This window comes from Bos grunniens, chromosome 22 (assembly GCF_055505025.1).
Source record: "Bos grunniens cultivar Pamir isolate PY7600 chromosome 22, Bosgru_T2T1.0, whole genome shotgun sequence".
NCBI classification, from domain to species: domain Eukaryota; kingdom Metazoa; phylum Chordata; class Mammalia; order Artiodactyla; family Bovidae; genus Bos; species Bos grunniens.
In genome coordinates this window covers 3098346-3111400 of record NC_141186.1, presented here as the reverse complement: position 1 = coordinate 3111400, position 13055 = coordinate 3098346, and the positions used below count along the sequence as shown (strand labels likewise).

The 13055-nt window shown below is 42.0% G+C and overlaps 2 protein-coding genes across 11 annotated transcripts in view; one reads left to right on the top strand and one right to left on the bottom strand.

Annotated features, from left to right (window-relative positions):
* Positions 1 to 7949, bottom strand: part of ZCWPW2 (zinc finger CW-type and PWWP domain containing 2) — a 147756-nt gene extending 139807 nt beyond the window's left edge. For 3 of the 6 annotated variants that reach the window (XM_086365606.1, XM_086365613.1, XM_086365610.1), the window contains exon 1: positions 2617 to 2743. Coding sequence is in view for 2 of the 6 variants with exons in the window: in XM_086365609.1 (XP_086221735.1) it covers positions 2617 to 3393 (777 nt within the window). In the remaining 4 variants the exon portion in view is untranslated. Of the gene's footprint in view, positions 1 to 2616 lie in introns of all 6 variants that reach the window. The other 3 variants (XM_086365609.1, XM_086365608.1, XM_086365611.1) reach the window with 2 other exon arrangements.
* Positions 2922 to 13055, top strand: part of AZI2 (5-azacytidine induced 2) — a 41286-nt gene continuing 31152 nt past the window's right edge. For all 5 annotated transcript variants that reach the window (XM_086365601.1, XM_086365605.1, XM_086365600.1 and 2 more), the window contains exon 1: positions 2922 to 3224. The gene's annotated coding sequence lies outside the window, so the exon portion shown is untranslated. The remainder of the gene's footprint in view (positions 3225 to 13055) is intronic.

The window sequence follows — 13055 nt, the reverse complement described above, 5'->3', positions numbered from 1 at the left end:
AAATTGATCTTGTTCCTTTTCTCCTTGAACTCATATTTCTGTATCACTTCCCCAAAATAAGCTTATCCCAACACATTTCAGTGTTTGCAAATACTTTGGTCATATTTCCCTACATAAAACAGTATATTTAAAAATTCCTGAGAACATAAATTTAAGAACTGTCATCAGTATTGTTATATTACTTACTAGAGCAGTACTTATCAAATGAGAAACAGTTCTAATTATGATCATTATAAAATATCCTAAGTCAGCTTGTATTGGAAATGCATCTCATTTAGAATTGGATAGCTCCTCCTCCCTCCAATGAAGTCATTCATTTCAGAATCATATTATTTGTTGCTAAATAGAAACAGGGTTCAAGTTGATCCTAGTCTTACATTTTGTATTCTTTCATTCCAAATATTTAGGAGAAGGATTCCTGGTTATATCAATAATCACTCTTCTGAACTACTAAACTATGGACCAAAAATCACATAGGAGTATGCCATAAAATTATTCTTAATCAGCAGACAACTGTGTCCTTCTGTAACATTTTTGAAAACCACTGGAAATTACTATTCTTAGGAAACAATTAGCTATCCAGTTATTAGAATCATTTACTTTCTAAACAGATTTAGGTCAGATTAAAGGTACTACTTTAATTATAGAGTGGGAGAGAGACAGTTACCGAAGAGGAAAGGGGAGAAGTGTTCGAGTTCAGGCACAGTCGGAGGCAGATCAATTTTCAGGAAGAAACATGCAATTTAACAACCTGAAAATTAATACACTTAAAGCTATCATTTGGGCTTCCCTGGTGGCTCAGACGGTAAAGAATCTACCTGCAGACAGTAAAGAATCTACCTGCAATGCGGGAGACATGGGTTCAATCCCCGGGTTGAGGAAGATCCCCTGGAGGAGGGCGTGGCAACCCACTCCAGTATTCTTGCCTGGAGAATCCCCATGGACAGAGGAGCCTGGTGGGCTACAGTCTATGGGGTCACAAAGAGTTAGATAGGACTGACTAGGCACGTAACCCCCTGGAAAGCCGTCATGTATCTTACAAGGTTAAGGGTCTGGGTTACATGATGCCCAGTCTGGGGACTGCTGTTTCAGGGATACACACAATCTCAGATACACACAGTGTAACAGAAGTCATGAACTTTGATTCTGAGGGGAGGTCTGGGGTTGGGAGTGGGGACGCGGCGCAGGGTGAGTGATGAGGTATGGGAAGAAAGAGGGAAAACAGACTATGTAGGTCCAGACACCAGATTTTTCATTTTTGGTAGTATCTTTGAATCTGCTTTGTTATCTCTGCCACTGAAACCACTCCCTTACCCTAAAGCTCTAGACGTGAACATGTGATGGATGTGAGGGATGGGAAGAAAAATGGTTTTAAGACAATACTGATGAAATGACACTGAAGCTGATACATGAAGAGACACTGCAATTTCAACTTATAGGTTCTGACATCTTAATTCCATGCTGCTAACACTGAAGAGCCACACATACACAGTAGTCACAAAACACAGGGCAGAGACACAGTAAACACGATCCCTAGGATGGTATGATTTTAATAATACAAAAGTTAAATCACTAACCCAAAATACCCTTTATATATTTTTCTTAAAAGACATACTCTCTTTCCTCTAACAGTATCTACTTCTCACAGCTTAGATATATATATACCTCCCATTAAGAAAGAACAAAACACAACAGCACTATCTTTTTTACTGTTTTAACATATTGCCTAATTAAAAAAAAGATTTGAAGCAGCTCTAAAGACGCAAGATTGTTTAAAAACGAGAGGAGCAGGCTGAGCCACAGTCAGGAGTTGTGCCAAGGACCGTATTCTTTGTTCGGATATGGCTCTGAAATCCATTCTACCCCAGGGCAAAGGAAACCTCGCTGAAGCCAGTCCTCACTCTGGGGCTTTCAAGGGCAACTCCTGATGGAGAACATCATGACCTTGGCGAGATAACAGGAAGAGGTGGGGAAAGCTGGGGGAGAATCTCTTGGGATACCTGTTTTTATTTACCACAGCCTGTAAACAAGACCTTTGAAAAAAGTGTCTTGTGTCAAGAGTGCTGAACTCAGTTCAAAATGGCCATTTTGTAACAAGTATATGTTTATAAACGCTTCGGAGGTAGTGTTTCCTAGGTATTCATCAAGATTCCCTGCAGAAGGAAAGGGTGACCCGCTCCAATATTCTTGCCTGGAAAATTCCACGGACAGAGGAGTCTGGTGGGCTACCGTCCGTGGGGTCGCAAAGACTCGGACACGACTAAGCGACGGAGCACATGTGTCCATGTTCTACAAACAACCCTACCGCAGCAGGCTACATCCCGAAGTTAACAGCTTCCTCACAGTTAATATGAGCCGCGTTCCCAACAGTTAGGGTATCCGGAGCAACGCCCCGAAACCCGGCGGGGTGTTAAAGCCTCCTCAACAGGAGTGTACTGCTACAGGTTACTCGTTCCCGGCCAGGGCGAGGCGAGCGCCCGAAACCCCAAATAGCGTCACCCTACGGAGCCACCACACGACACGACGCTCGGGGACCCCCAAGCGGACGCTCAAGGAAACACACGACGCAGAAGGCGGCCTACGGCTCAACCGCGGTCACGGCAGCTAGAGTCTTACCCCACAGCGCCTCCGCTTCCCGCGTCGCCGCGCCCCGCCCACCCCGCCGCAGAGGCTCACGGGACGCGCGGCCGCGACGGCCCCGCCCACTTCGCCGCGGACGCTCACGGGACACGTAGTACACCGCCCCCTCCGACCCCGCCCCGGCACCGGCTTAGCGAACGCCCTCGGTGCTCCCTCGGGCCTGACTTCCGGTTTGCCCGCTCGGCCCTGGCTCTGAGCTGCGGACAGCCGGAGGCCGCGTTTCCGGCGCGCGCCGCCCGCCCTCCCGCCGGCCCTTTTGCAGCGTTTCCCCTGCGCGGCGCGCCGCAGGGGCGGGCGCTGACGAGGCCGGGTAACAGGTCTTCTTCGGCCTCGGCTCGGCCCACGTTCCAGAGCCTCCGGGCCGCAGCCCACTAGCCGGCCGCGCCGGCCCCGGCACCGCCGAGGCAGGAGAAATGGGAGTCCCTCCGCGGCGTTCCCGGAGCAGCTGCATTCGTCAGGGAAGCGGCTGTGTCTTCGAGGAAACCGGAAGCCCGCGGTGACCCCTGGCGACCCGGTTTGTTTTCGGTCCGTTTCCAAACACTGGGGAATCGAAACTGGGTGGCCCCACGGAGCCTGTGTTCTGGGTGAGTGAGCCGCTTTGGTCCGGCAGAGGGTGCGGATGGTGGGACCACCCTCCGCTGTCGGCGCCGGTGGAAAGAGACGCGTCGTTTCTCCAAACCTTGGCGGGGGTACCCAGCCGCTGGGCATCTCGGGTGCCCACCAGGGGTGCCCAGCTGGCATCCCGAGTCTCATCCCCTCGCGTGAGCCGGGCCGGGCCCGCTTGGTTCTCGCCTCTCCCGAGTGTTTGTCTTCTGCCGGTTCTCTGCTGTACAGGGGCCCCTTCAGTTTTATGTCATCCAGTGAGACCGCATTTAAATTGGAAACCGAAGAGAGGCTTGGATGGTCTTGCCTTGGGCGATGTACATTACGTTACTCAGGACTAAGAGTCCATAGTCGTTGGTTCTCCAGTGTCTGACCTATTACCCAGGATGGTTTTCCATCATTTGTTGAGTGACTGCCACATGCCAGATAGACTGAGTCCCTCATCCCTACCAACAGGGAACTCAGATAGATACTCGGAAGTGAAAGAGAATACAGAAACTGAATTACAGATGAAAACTGATTGGTCCATCCTGTGTTAGAGATACGCTGAGATTATCAAAGTCAGTGACCTACTAGGATTGAAATTGATCCATGCCTCTTAAACCTAAAAGACGTTTGCTTTTTTTATGTTTTGGAGTTTTAAATTGGCTTGAACAAGATCTCAAGGCATGGTTTACGTTCCATTTCTCTAGAGTTGTCATATCTAATTCACCAACCTGTGGGGGAATGGTGCATTCTTCCCCGGTTTGTTAAATTTTAATGCGATGTTGTTTGTAAAATGGGAAGTTGTAAACAAAGGTAAGATTTTAATGTTAAAGAGATATAGTGAAATGGGAAATGCACTGGATTAAGTAAGAACATTAACTCAAAATCTGAGTGCTGAATTTTCTACTCACTTGACACTGGGTAGGAAACCAAATCTCTCCATTTTCCCTATCTCTGAAATGGGAATAATGCTTCCTCTCCAAGGCATCAAAGCAGTTTCCTGGAGTTTGCTGGCTGTAGAAGTCAGCTAGCAGTTTTTCATTACTGGCTTCCACTGTTTAAATCGTTCCATCTGTTATATAAGGAAATTCTTACTCACCTGGTAGGTCTTATGCAGATTTTAAAAATTGTTATGGAAAGCAAATGAGCTAGGTCCCCTAAAAGTCAAAGCACACTGCCTGACATGCCAAAACAGAATGTTGTCATGATTATTAAATAAAATGATGTTATGAAGTACTTCATAATCCTTGAAGTAATGGAATCAGTGAAACAATGTTTTTTCTTTCTTTTGGTACATGTATTCTGGATTAAAATACAGTTGTCTTATCACTATGAGAGCATATGCTCAGTTGCATTGAGATGTATTGTACTTTATAAAAGGAAAGAGAAGAAGTAGACTGCCTTTCACTCCTATGCTAACCCAGAAAGAATCTTATGATTCCTTGGCCATACAAACTGATTTCTGAACTAAAGCAGTTATAAAAATGATAATGGGGTTTTTCCTACTGTGTATCTGATGTCGAGAACGTTTTTGGGCTTTCACTGGGTTGTAGGGTCTTTTTGAGTGGTGAGGTACATAGATTAAGTGGTGGTGATTAGTCGCTCAGTTGCGTCTGACTCTTCGCGACCCCATAGACTGCAGCAGGCCAGGCTTCCCTGTCCTTCACCATCTCCCGGAGCTTGCTCAAACTCATGTTCATTGAGTCAGTGATGCCATCCAATCATCTCATCCTCTGAGATTGAGTGATAGTATCTTGAAAAAGGCACTCGATGATCCCTTCTTTATAAGCTAGTTAGACCATTCCTTCCCTTAATTCTTTCATTAAAAATAGAAAAAGAAGCAAGTATTGGTTTTCCTCTGTAAGACTTAATCCTTGTTCTGTAGTATATTGACTGATCTTATGAGCTGATTTTATGAAGTAGGGATAGTCTGGCTTTTGAGGATTAGAAAGATGATGAAAATTCTAGGTAACATTCACTTCAGGAGGCAATTTGAAGTTGAGGAAAGAGCCTATTAAATAGGCCTTGACTCAAACCCTAGCTCTATTATACTGCCAGGTGATTATAGACAAATTTACCTCACTTCTTTAAGGCTCTGTGTGCTCATTTGTGTGATAATACCTTTTCAGTCAAGTTTGGTGATGACATGACATATTATGTGTAGTATCTCTTTTACTCAATTCATAGTAAAACTGAATTCTGTTTTAGGTTGCCACACCATGTTTGCATTAACACTTTGTTTTCACAATATAGAAAGGCAGCATCTGAGTGATATTATTCAACCCTGGCATTTTCCCACAAATAGTGGGAAAAATTAGATCTGGATAGGTAAACTAATCAATAATCAAGGTGCCAGATCTTAGAGTCTGGGCTTCTGAATCTCAGGCCAGTGTTTTTCCTACCACTGAGTTCTGCCTTGTCCAGATTCTTATTGGGAAAATAAGAATCCATTTTGTGTTGCCTCTCAGAGTGTGGTTTTAAGAGCACACATTTGGAAGATGGCTTATTTGGGTTCACATTTGACCTTCGCTGCTGATTCTTTATGTAGGTGTAAGTAAGGTATTTAATTGTTCTAAGATTTGTTTATGTATTAGAATGATAGTACCTACTTGAGAAATAGGAAAATGCATACACAGAAGAAACAGTCCTCTGTCCTAATATTATTCGACCCCACTAGGGATTGCAATCCAAGAGACAGTCTTTCAGAAAGCTCTGAGAGGTCAAAGTATAGTTCTATGTTTTTGAGACAGAAGATTATACGTCAAATGACATATTACTGACAGTTCACACAGTCCAGATCTAAATGTACAAAGTGAATAAGTGGTCATGGGTCATTGTGGCCTTTTACAAGATTAAGAAGGAAGTTATTTCCTAAGGAGTTCTGGTTAATGCAAATGCACAGCACACATTAAAGGAAGGGAGGAGGCTCAAAAGGGTAGAAAAAATTTTTATGTTTAAATTTTTCTCGTCATAAAATATGAATGTTATTTCATCAGTTTCCCCCCACTTGATCATTAATTTTTTGATAGCATTTGGTGATCAAATATTTGGTTCCCTGGTGCCAGGGCGGGTGCTTACATGCCCTAGGTCCATCATGTCCTTTGGCGTTGGGTCTTAATAGCTCATTTTAGGGCGTTGTACCAGTAAGGTGTCTGGCAAGAACTAATGATCAGTTCCAGTGTCTGATAGGACTTTTTGCAGGTGCATTGTGCATGTTCATTAATCTATAGAAAACTGTCGATGTGATCAAACTGACAATAGAAGAACTTTCCTGGCAGTCCAGTGGTTAGTACACTAGTTTCCACTGCAGCGTTGGATTCCTGACCAGGAAACCAGGATCCTGCCTACCATGCTACATGGCCAAAAATGTAGAGGAGCAGGAATTGATGATAGAAGTAACAGTGTCAGTAGTAAATGTTTAAGCCAAGATCCCCCTAAAGTGAAGCATTTTCCTAGTATGGGTTCTAAACTGGGAAGAGGAACATTCAGAGTAGAAATTTGGCTTTTCGAATATTTTGTAAGATGGGTTAACAAATATCTTGGCTAAATGGTCTTACCGTTGGAAAACTGATAGAAACCCCGCATATAAGCATTAAAGGCAAATTGGGAGGTTTGTTTCCAAAGGCTACCCATAGACGACCTTCAAGCCGGAGGAAACCAATTGTGAGCGCTCTGACCAACCTGGAGAGAGCTGGGGCCATAAACTTGTTCTATAAGTCCATTAGGTTCATTAGGAGCTACCCAGTACTTAGCATCTAGTGAAAAAGAGTGTTTGTGGCCAGGTTCAGAACACGTGTCATTAACTGGCCAGGTAAGAAGATCCCACGTAGTGGCATTAGAAGCAGTGGGTAGTTTGTATAGTATTAGAGTTACTTCTAAAATAAAAAAAGGACCATCCAGTTAGAGCCTTGGAGAAGGCAATGGCACCCCACTCCAGTACTCTTGCCTGGAAAATCCCATGGATGGAGGATCCTGGTAGGCTGCTGTCCATGGGGTCTCGAAGAGTCAGACACAACTGAGCGACTTCACTTTCACTCTTCACTTTCATGCATTGGAGAAGGAAATGGCGACCCACTCCAGTGTTCTTGCCTGGAGAATCCCAGGGACAGGGGAGCCTGGTCAGCTGCTGTCTATGGGGTCCCACAGAGTCGGACACGACTGAAGCAACTTAACAGCAGTTAGAGCCTTGGAGAGGAGAAATCCACCAAGGAAACCTAGGAATATTGGACAAAGGTCCACAAACCTATGGTTTGTTTGGGTTGATTTTTGAAACTTGCAAATGATTGAGCCCAAGAAAGAAATCCATTGGGTTTATAAGCAAAAGTGTGAGCAGTTGTCAAAGTAATAGTGTGAAGGCCCGGTCTGGCTCTTTGGGTCAGCTCTCCACTTCAGGTGTCGTTTTCTCATCCTGGTCTGGTGGTGCTGATCCTAGTTAGTCAAAGTCGGGTGTCAGAAACAGGCGTTACAGTTCATTCAGGAGTGGAGGCCTGCTATGGGCCCTGTCCTCCATAGCTGTAGAGAGTCTTTTGTTGACGTCTTTTCCAGTGCGCATAATCCCTTGGTTGCAAGTCATGGTGAGATCTTCATTCAAAAATAGATTATTGTGATAGGCTTTAGAAGCAAACATAGAGTGTTGTTTTAATAATTTGATTCAATTTTACAGTAATATAACAAGAAGCCATCTAAGAAGTGAGTCTTAGGCAGTAAATTAAAAAAAAAAAAAAAAACTCAGTTAACAAAACTAGAATTTAATATCCAATGATGCATTATCTTTTTCTCTGTGAAATTACCTTCATAACAACCAAATATAGCCAAATTAAGACTTATTTGTGAAGTAAGTATGGTTAATTGATCACATGCTCAGTTGCTCAGTGGTGTCTGACTCTTTGTAACCCCCTGGACTGTAGCCTGTCAGGCTCCTCTGTCCTTGGGATTTCTCAGGCAAGAATACTGGAGTGAATTGCCATTTCCTTTTCCAGGGAATTTCCTGACCCAGGGATCAAACCCACATCTCCTGCAATGGCAGGTGGATTCTTTACCATCGAGCTACCTGGGGAGCCCAATTGACCACACAGCCTCTTATAAGTAGGCTATATCGGAACTTTTCGTAAGGAATCTTAGATTAAACCTTCTAAAGGCCTCTCAAGGCCAGATAAATAACACCAAGAGTTTGCCACATATTCTTCCTACAATATCTATAGATTTGGGTGAATTCCTCTCTTTGAGGTCCCCAAAATACCTGAGGTTCATGCACCTCTTAGGTAAGGTTCATGCACCTCTTTACCTGATAAAGGTGCTGGAAACCTAAGAGTTTCCAGTTCCTGGAGGGATCAGGTAGAAAGAAAAGATGTGGTTGCATGTGTGCTCAGTCGCACACATGTATAAATCTTACTTGTGTTGAATTTTATTTCTGACTTTGCAACTCCATGGACTGTAGCCCGCCAGGCTTCTCTGTCCATGGGATTCTCCAGGCAAGAATACTGGAGTGGGTTGCCATTCCCTTCTGCAGGGCATCTTCCCCAACCCAGGGATCAGATCCGGGTCTCCTACATTGCAGGCAGATTCTTCACTATCTGAGCCACCCAGGTGGAAGGCAGTTCAGACAGAGGATACCTGTGGTGGGCACTCAGAGCAGGATAGACTGGAGCAGTAGTTACATCAGTCTTTGCCCACATACGTGGGATCTTGGTTTCCCAATCAAGGATTGTCAGTTTTAAAGAGGTTTTTTTGTTGTTTATTTTAGTTACCGTCTATAGCATTAATATTTAATTAGCCCTCTACAACAAATCTTTCAGTGAGGCTATTTTGGAATGTTGAAGCCTTCTGGGGCTTCTTGCATATCAGTTAAAATAGATAAAATAGTTTGAAATGGGAGCTTTCCTGAATTTTAACAGCTTTCAAATCTTTTTCATTCAAAGGAACCAAGGAGCTAGCCCTACAAATATTTTCTCCTGCTATAATTCAGTTTTAGAAATGAGAAAAACTTTTATTTAAATTTTTTATTTTTTAAATTGTGAAATTATGATAACACATTTATAGGAGATTTGGAAAATACAAAACAAAGTTACATATAGTTCCACTTTATATTACAATTATTTTTTAAGTAGCTAAACTAAGATTTTTAGTTGGAATTTCAATGTGAAACTCTCAAAAATTAATAGAATGAGTAGGCAGAAAAGTAGAAGGATATAGTAGACCTGAAAAGCCCTATGAACCAATTCAACATAATTAAGATTTATACAGGTTTTATACAAATTATGTTCAAGTTCCCAGGAGACACTGGAACATATCCACGGACATAAAACAAGGTGCAAAATGTCTTGGTCTAAAGATTTTTAAATCATAGAGTCTGTTCTCTTATCACGTGGAATTATGTTAGAAATGAGTATCAAAAGATATTTTAAAATAACCACGTGTTTTCAAGTACAATGTGACATTTTCCAAGAGAGATCTCTAACTTAGCCATTGAAAACCTCAAGAAGGTTTAAAGACTGAGCAAACACAGAGGGTGATTGCAGAGAATAAAGTATTTAAGTGAGAAATTGATATGAAAGATACTTTAAAAACCTCAGGTATTTGGAAATTAGATGTCCACTTTTAAATGATGGATGTATCTAAAAAGCCATAACAAGGAAAATTAGAAAATATTTGTAACAATAAAAAGGAAAAGAGAATTTATCAGAGTTTGTGGTATGCCGCTGAAGGTGCTCAGTGCAGCTGAGTGCAGTGTGGGCTCTTGACTAAGCTGGGAAAGCAGTGATGGGCACTCGCATAAAGTTTGTGGGCTTGAATAGAATCTGTACTTTAGTTAATAGTTGTTGTTGTTGTTTTTTTAATGACATAGCATTTCTTGATATTCTCAGAATTGGATTAGAAGTTTCAAGCCTCATTCAAATAGTTTTTTTAAAAATAATAAGCATTCTAGACTTTTAACAGTAATACTAGATGCCAGAATAAATGGAACTATTATCAAAATTTTGAGTGAATATAGTTACAAATCTATCATTCTATTCATACTTGGTCAAACAAGTGGAATCAAAATACCATAAATTTTTTAGCTAAGCAAAAATTCATAAGATTCTTTAGTATATATATTATACTGTACATATAGGTATGTATATATGTATGCAAAAGCTTTTCTGCTACACTTGATAAAGGCTTGAGGAAGAAGAATAACAAACAAAAGATGGAGAAACTGGAAAATATAAACTAAATGAAATGGGAGCACTGAATATGAAATAGAAAAAGTGAAACAAAGTGGAAAGAACTAGAAATAAAGATCATCATATAGTCCTGTTGTTCATAAACATGGCTGCTCATTAGAGTCCTTCCTAGAGCTTTGGAGGAAAAACAATACCTAGGCACCTGTATTTTTTCAAAAAATTCCAAGATAATGCTAATGTACATCCAGATTTTAAAAAGTGATTATAGGTTTTTCTATTAAATGGTAGCTTTTGTGATACAGAATTCTATTATTTGCTGTTGACCAATCATGATACAGTGGTATTAAAAATGAACAATAGTTATATAATCACAATAGTAAAAGATGTTAATCAGTTTTCACAAAAAATAAAATTGCCAACCATAATGGAAACATGATTATCCTAACAGTATAAAATAATTACAATTGGAGGGGTTAAGTAGAGTGATGTAAGTGGAAGTACATAAATGCATATGTTTTCATCCACACAGCCACTGTGTGTCTTTGGTACATTTAATCCACTTACATTTAAGGTAATTATCGACCTATATGATCCTATTACCATTTTCTTAATTGTTTGGAGTTTATTCTTTGTAGGTCTTTACCTTCTCTTGTGTTTCCTGCCTAGAGAAGTTCCTTTAGCCTTTGTTGTAAAGGTTGTTTGGTGGTGCTAAATTCTCTTTAACTTTTGCTTGTCTGAAAACCTTTTGATTTCTCTGTCAAATTTGAACAAGAGTCTTGCTGGGTAAAGTATTCATGGTTTTAAGTTCTTCACTTTTATCACTTTAAATATATCATACCATTCCCTTCTGGCTTGAAAAGTGTTGAGAAATCAGCTGAAAACCTTATGAGAGTTCCATTGTCTGCTGTTTGTTGTTTTTCCTTGTTTCTTCTAAGATTTTATCTTTGTCTTTAATTTCTGTCAGTTTGATTACTATGTGTCTTAGTGGGGTCTTCCTTGGGTTTATCTTGCCTGGAACTCTCTGCACTTCCTGAGCTGGGTTGACTATTTCCTTTCCCGTGTTTGAGAAGTTTTCAGCTATTATCTCTTCACATATTTTCTCAGGTCCTTTCTCTCTCTCTCTCTCTCTCTTCCCCTTCTGGGACCCCTAGAATGTGAATGTTGTTGCATTTAACCTTGTCCCAGAGGACTCGTAGGCTGTCTTCATTTTTTTTCCCCCATTCTTTTTTCAATATTCTGTTTTGCAGCAGTGGTTTCCAACACTCTGTCTTCTGGGTCACTCATCTGTTCTGCTGCCTCAGTTATTCTGCTGTTGATTCCTTAAGATAATGCTGTAAAAGTGCTGCACTCAATATGCCAGCAAATTTGGAAAACTCAGCAGTGGCCACAGGACTGGAAAAGGTCAGTTTTCATTCCAATCCCAAAGAAAGGCAATGCCAAAGAATGCTCAAACTACCGCACAACTGTACTCCTCTCACATGCTAGTAAAGTAATGCTCAAAATTCTCCAAGCAGGCTTCAGCAATACGTGAACCGTGAACTTCCAGATGTTCAAGCTGGTTTTAGAAAAGGCAGAGGAACCAGAGATCAAATTGCCAACATCCGCTGCATCATGGAAAAGGCAGGAGAGTTCCAAAAAAACATCTATTTCTGCTTTATTGACTATGCCAAAGCCTTTGACTGTGCGGATCACAATAAACTGTGGAAAATTCTGAAAGAGATGGGAATACCAGACCACCTGACCTGCCTCTTGAGAAACCTATATGCAGGTCAGGAGGCAACAGTTAGATCTGAACGTGGAACAACAGACTGGTTCCAAACAGGAAAAGGAGTTTGTCAAGGCTGTATATTGTCACCCTGTTATTTATTTAACTTATATGCAGAGTACATCATGAAAAATGCTGGGCTGGAAGAAGCACAAGCTGGAATCAAGATTGGTAGGAGAAATATCAATAACCTCAGATATGCAGATGACACCACCCTTATGGCAGAAAGTGAAGAGGAACTAAAAAGCCTCTTGATGAAAGTGAAAGAGGAGATGAAAAAGTTGGCTTAAAGCTCAACATTCAGAAAACGAAGATTATGGCATCTGGTCCCATCATTTCATGGGAAATAGATGGGGAAACAGTGTCAGACTTCATTTTTTTGGGCTCCAAAATCACTGCAGGTGGTGACTGCAGCCATGAAATTAAAAGACGCTTAATTTCTGGAAGAAAAGTTATGGCCAACCTAAATCAGATCAGATCAGTCGCTCAGTCATGTCCGACTCTCTGCGACCCCATGAATCGCAGCACACCAGGCCTCCCTGTCCATCACCAACTCCCAGGGTTCACTGAGACTCACGTCCATCGAGTCAGTGATGCCATCCAGCCATCTCATCCTCTGTTGTCCCCTTCTCCTCCTGCCCCCAATCCCTCCCAGCATCAGGGTCTTTTCCAATGAGTCAACTCTTCGCATGAGGTGGCTAAAGTACTGGAGTTTCAGCTTTAGCATCATTCCTTCCAAAGAAATCCCAGGGCTGATCTTCAGAATGGACAGGTTAGATCTCCTTGCAGTCCAAGGGACTCTCAAGAGTCTTCTCCAACACCACAGTTCAAAAGCATCAATTCTTCGGTGCTCAGCCTTCTTCACAGTCCAACTCTCACATCCATACATGACCACAGGA